The sequence below is a fragment of the Gymnodraco acuticeps genome, unplaced genomic scaffold (genome assembly GCF_902827175.1).
Source record: "Gymnodraco acuticeps unplaced genomic scaffold, fGymAcu1.1, whole genome shotgun sequence".
Classification (NCBI taxonomy): Eukaryota; Metazoa; Chordata; class Actinopteri; order Perciformes; family Bathydraconidae; genus Gymnodraco; species Gymnodraco acuticeps.
Window position 1 is genome coordinate 456,030 of NW_022990023.1, and position 5,947 is coordinate 461,976.

A 5,947-nucleotide genomic window follows, 5' to 3' on the forward strand; every position below is an offset into this window, starting at 1 on the left:
TTGGCTCTAAATACTAAACAGATCATTGCAGCATCCCATAAACCCCTCTGTTTCAGCCCTGTTTCAAAAGTGCTGATTCTCTGTCTGTTACTTTAGATGAAAATAAGGAGCGACTCCCCACGCCACTCTGAGAGATATTTGTTTAAAAAGAATACAATGGTGCTCTAGGAGGAGATTCAGGTGATACAGTATGTGTGAGTGTGGGGGGGGGGGGGTGGATGACCTTGGTTGGTTATTGGCTAATGGTTACACAAACCAACACATCGTTATGACATAAAGTGGCCAAAATCTGATCAGCTCATTTTCAGACAGGTTTATATATAAATGGATCAGGACAAAAAGAGAGCAAATATTTTTTCCTGAAACTTTCAGAATCTCTTAACGCAGAGGGGACACATGTTTATGTATAAAAGACATGAAAAAGGGGATTTTGCATAAAGGGTGACCTTTAAATGTAGATTTGTGCAGGGACACATTAACCTGACCTTACTTTAACGTTTTGTTGTGTTTGTGTCCAGTAAACCCGGGGTTGAAATGCAGGTGGTCCTGGGAGGAGTGGATTTAGAAAAGGATGAAGTATACGATCAGGTCATTCCTGTGGAGAACGCCATCGTGCATGAGCTTCACAGGGAGAGCCCCTTTGCTCTACATAATGATATTGGTGAGATGCAAAAACATATTTACTTTATGTTGATTGTCACTCATTTGGAAATTAAATAACTGGTATATATTTATAGATCTTTAATTTGTGCCTTGTCTGTGCAGCCATGCTTCAGCTGAAAGTCACAGACAAACCGCACTGTGCCAAAGAAACGCGCTTTGTAAAGACAGCCTGCCTGCCACAATGTCCCTTTGACAACGGCACGGAGTGTGTGATCTCAGGGTGGGGCGTGACTGAAACACGTAAGTATCACCGGCACTGTGAACTACACACTGCAGAACACTACATCATCATTTAAGATTGTCAGGGGTTGGACATGTTGTTTTGTATTTAGTCAAAAGGAATTTAAGTACATTTGATATGAAATAAAGCATCTGATCTATGCAGATAAAGTAGTTTTGTGAGCTTGAAACAAACAAAAAAAAAGAACATCCCAACAGCCAGTTAAAAGTTAAATGTTTGGAACTTTGGCAGCTCATGGATATTCATCCAATTCACCTAGTATATCACGCATTTAGATCGGAAAACAAGGTAACGTATTTCTACTTGGTCATTTTAAAGTGTGTCATGCCAAGTATTATTGAATTGACTGACATATAACTTCAAAATCACACATGGATCACAAGAATTCTTTTTTCTCATTTGCCTCTCAGTGCTTCCATAGATACCCAAATATAGCACTTAATGATAATAAAAACGGTGGCAAACAATAAGTAGCAATATCTGTGGAAAATCTAATGATAAATAAAGTACATAGTACGCTCACAAGATTTAGATAAAAATAAATTCAAGTTATTTCTGTCTCGATCCAGACACTTTAAGAATTGACATTGAATTTTGAAGTTTAATTGTATGTATATACTCTGTTTATTTCAGAGAAGTACGGTACCAACTTGCTGCTGGATGCTCGTGTGCTCCTGATCTCACAGGAGAAATGTAAAGCTCCCCATGTTTACGGAAACTCTCTGGATGACAGCATGTTATGTGCAGGAAACATGAGAGGAGGAGATGACTCCTGCCAGCTCAGTGACATATGTGGTTAAATAACATACAGTATATATTCTTAAAACTGTATTCTTGTTTCCCATTATAATTGTATTACATATTTACTAAGTCATACAAACAGAAACACAACAATAAAGTACAAGGACAATATCACAGGAAAAACCAATAGAAGGTTGGCGGAGGGATTACAGTGTATTTAAGTGTTTCTATTCAACTCATAAAGTAACCCTAGGAACACGTGCATGCAGATGGTCTTTCATCTGCACTAGGTTTTCTGATTTTCTTGGTTGATTTTCTTGTTCTTACTCCTTACATACATCTCGTAGTTTAAACCCAAATTGTATATTATGGGTCCAATAGTGTCCTAATTTAAAGGGCAGCAGATGGGATGAATTACATTACATTACATTGCATTTAGCTGACGTTTTTATTCAAAGCGACTTACAATAAGTGCGTTCGACCAATAAAATACAAACTTGAAGAAAACAAAATCATATAAGTACATCAGGTTTCATAGAGCAAAAACATTTCAAGTGCTACTTGTTAGGGATTAATTTTGTCTTTACTTAAGATATTTGACCTTTCGGCCTGTTGACATTTACGACGAAGCCTAAGTCTGTTATCTGTCTTAAGGAATGGGAAGTCTCAGCTATTGCTGACATTATCAGTTGTATGACCGGTCAACTCTCGGTCACAGAGCCATAGAGTCAGATAAGTGATTCAGTGTCTCCAAGTGTTCACGGATACCTTCCCCCAATATGCTGATTAGCTCTCGGTAAACTAGTTAAAGGGTCTACCAAGATGCGAGGCTGATCAGATTTGACATGGTAACCCACCCGTGCAGTCAGAACCTTTGACTGTGTGGCTTGTGATGTGAATTTCTCCGGCCGATGCTTGTATTAAATCTCAGTGTTTGACATCAGAACTCCTGCTCGTCCCGTGTCTCCTTCATGAGTCGGTGACTCCCACTGCATTGCTACACAGAAGTTTCCTCCACACTACTCAACTGGCTTTAGATAAGCCAGTCCTTTGTTAGTAAGTGCTTTGTTAGTAATTCTATCGCTCGAATTGGAGTCGAAAGAGATGAGTTTTCAGTCTGCGCCGGAAGGTGTGTAAGTTTTCTGCTGTCCTGATGTCAATGGGGAGCTCATTCCACCATTTTGGAGCCAGGATAGCAAACCCACGTGTTTTTGCTGATGGGAACTTGGGTCCCCCTCGCAGTGAGGGTGCAGCGAGCTGTTTGGCTGATGCAGAGCGGAGTGCACGTGCTGGGGTGTACGGTTTAACCATGTCCTGGATGTAGGAAGGGTTAGATCCATTCGCAGCATGGTACGCAAGTACCATTGTCTTGAAGTGGATTCTAGCAGTTACTGGAAGCCAGTGAAGGGAGCGGAGGAGCGGCGTGGTGTGTGAGAATTTAGGAAGGTTGAAGACCAGACGAGCCGATGCATTCTGGATGAGCTGCAGAGGTCGGATGGCACATGCAGGTAGACCAGCTAGTAGGGAGTTGCAGTAGTCTAGGCGTGAGATGACAAGAGTCTGGACTAGAACCTGCGTCGCATTCTGGGTCAGCTGGGGACGTATCCTCCTGATGTTGTAAAGCGTGTATCTGCAGCAGCGGGTTGTAGCAGCGATATTTGCAGTGAAGGACAGTTTGTTATCTAGGATCACACCCAGATTCCTTGCAGTCTGAGTCGGGGAAACAACAGAGGTGCCGATGTTGATTGTTAGGTCAAGAGTGGGACAATCTTTTCCCGGAAGGAAAAGCAGTTCAGTCTTGTCAAGGTTGAGCTTGAGGTGGTGAGCAGACATCGACTGAGAGATGTCAGCTAGACAAGCAGAGATGCGTGCGACGACCTGGGTCTCTGAGCGGGGTAAGGACAGAATTAATTGGGTGTCGTCAGCGTAGCAGTGGAATTGAGTCCAGTCGACTATTTTCATTTCCTCGCTCCTCGGTCTCACCAGAAGTGGATTTGTCTGCGTCATCTTGAGTACCGTCCAGGGGCCTCATTTATAACGCCGTGCGTAGGATTCACGTGGGAAAGTTGCTTACGTAGTAGAAATCCAAAAAATAGGTACAGAAATGTTCCGACATTTTCCGAGTCACCAAACATTGCGTACCGGCGAGGAAAGTGCGTACGGCACTTCCTACGCTGGTTTCCCTTTATAAATCACATTCGACTTCGAAATGCGGTGCAGCTTTTGCGGGCTTCACGTAACGCCCATATTTGCCTATAAATAGTCAAAGAAACGCCCATTCATTCATTCATTCTGACTGATTTTATGAAGAAGATAGCAGGAAATGACGACAGAACAGCTAAAAAAGACATCTCACACCGTGTCAGATTTTGGTTATTTTGGGGAGGTCAAGATAAATCATATTGTTTGGTGGATGCAGTTTGAACCAGAGTAGCAGCATGGAGGTCGGATCGTCACCAAAATAAATAAATAAGTGGTCCGAAAAAGGTTAATGACAAAAAAAATACACATAGCATTCCTCAGGCAGTGTATTTGTACCGGGGACAGGAGACACCCCCTTGATGAGAAACTGTAAGAAATGATCGGGGAATCCCTCCGGAGTGGGATTATGGAATTACGTTTTTGTATTTTGTGGTTTGTGTCCCAGCTGTCGATCAGCTGTGCGCAGCGTCTCCACTGCAGCCTGTGCGTCTCCCCCCCCCCCCCCCCCGCAGCAACTCTATATCCACCAGTTAAAGGAAATACAACTAATGTGTGGTGTTATATTAGCTGTACAATGTATGTACCACATATGGTGTTCTTAGTTTTCATACCTCCTGTGTTTTATGAGCGGCTTATCAAGTCGTGGCAAACGGCATAACACACGATTAAACATGATAGTATATAAAACCATGCTCGTATCTACAACCTATAGAAAAGCAACACGGCGTCAGTTTAGACGTAATTCTGTCCTCCTGCTTACCGCATCATTTATGAGAAAACATTTCATAACATTAACACCAGTGCTGGAATTGGGCCGGTACTCACCGGTACGCAGTACCGGCACTTCTGGTTCTGACCCATGGAGTACCGGCACTTCTTGCTCAGTACCGGCATGCTGGCGGTACTTCGGTACTCATGCACCGTGCCAGTACTCAACACTCTCCCGCCGTTCTTATTATACATCCATATATATATATATACAGCCGCCCGGTACTCAGTAGATGCGTCATGAGGTGCCGAACGGACATTCTCATCGCTCTAACCGCTGGAGTTTCACAGCGGCTGTCAGCTGTTTACTCCTGTCATTCAAACAGAACGTGCTGGAGAGGGGGCGGGGCTTATCTTCTCCATGTAAATACTGTGGTGGAAACGACTATGTCAAAATTAACCTATTTGACCGTGATTTAATAGTAATACACGTTTCAAAATAATAATAATAATAATAATAATAATAATGCCGAAGTAACAACATACTGAAAACTGTTAGTAAAACCATGTTTTAATGCTTTACAATTTACATACCTAGATGCACGTGTGTTGTGTTTATGCAGTGCAACTCCCACCCAGTGGGTGGCTATGTAGAGTGATAGAACAGAGCAGGCACGCCCCCGAGAGAAGGAAAGCAAGTCACGTCACAAATTAGCATTTCTAAAATGTTAGCGTGGATTAATAAAAGTGCAAAAAGACAGCGGTTGTCGCCGGAAGACACTTCAAATACAGAGAATGCTGTGCCTGTGTTGGAAATTGTGTCTGATGGGGAGCTTTCTTTGGTTGATCCTCCTGCTCCAAGTTCTAGTGCATTAGCATTAGCACTAGCTCCGCCGCCTCCTCCAGAGGCTCTAAAGTTAGCTGCTGCTGGCTCAACTGCCACCACCAACACCGGGCAAAGCGATGCACCTGACTGCTGGACAACGGACCAGGTGCAATATTTTTGCAAGACCAATGCATGGCTCCTTCTTAAAGATAAGAAGCTAGGATGTCGGATATGCAGAGATGTCAAATCTTTGGGAATACACACTGGACAAGGACTGAAACTGTCAACTGAATGGGGTGAGTGTGCAGTGTCTCATTTCGGTGTTGACAAGGGCAAACAACAAGCTAGCCTGAGAAAAAAAATCAAAGAAGGCAAGGCAAGGCAAGGCAAGGCAAGGCAAGTTTATTTATATAGCACTTTCCAACACAAGGCAATTCAAAGTGCTTTACAAAAAATGAAAGAGATTAAGAAAATGGCATTTAAAATCAGTCATTAAAAAGAAAAGCTAATAAAATAAACGTTAAAAGAAAAAATACATGGATAAAAGTTACAGTGCAATTAAACAT

General features: G+C 42.6%; 1 protein-coding gene across 1 annotated transcript; it reads left to right on the forward strand.

Annotated features, from left to right (window-relative positions):
- The first annotated feature begins 375 nt into the window (after positions 1–375).
- On the forward strand, positions 376–2,609 carry LOC117544842 (hyaluronan-binding protein 2-like). The gene is made up of 3 exons (XM_034214316.1): positions 376–661; positions 766–903; positions 1,538–2,609. The coding sequence occupies exons 1-3, from the start codon at positions 535–537 to the stop codon at positions 1,702–1,704; spliced, it is 432 nt and encodes a 143-aa protein (XP_034070207.1). The 5' UTR covers positions 376–534; the 3' UTR covers positions 1,705–2,609.
- Positions 2,610–5,947: the final 3,338 nt, after the last annotated feature.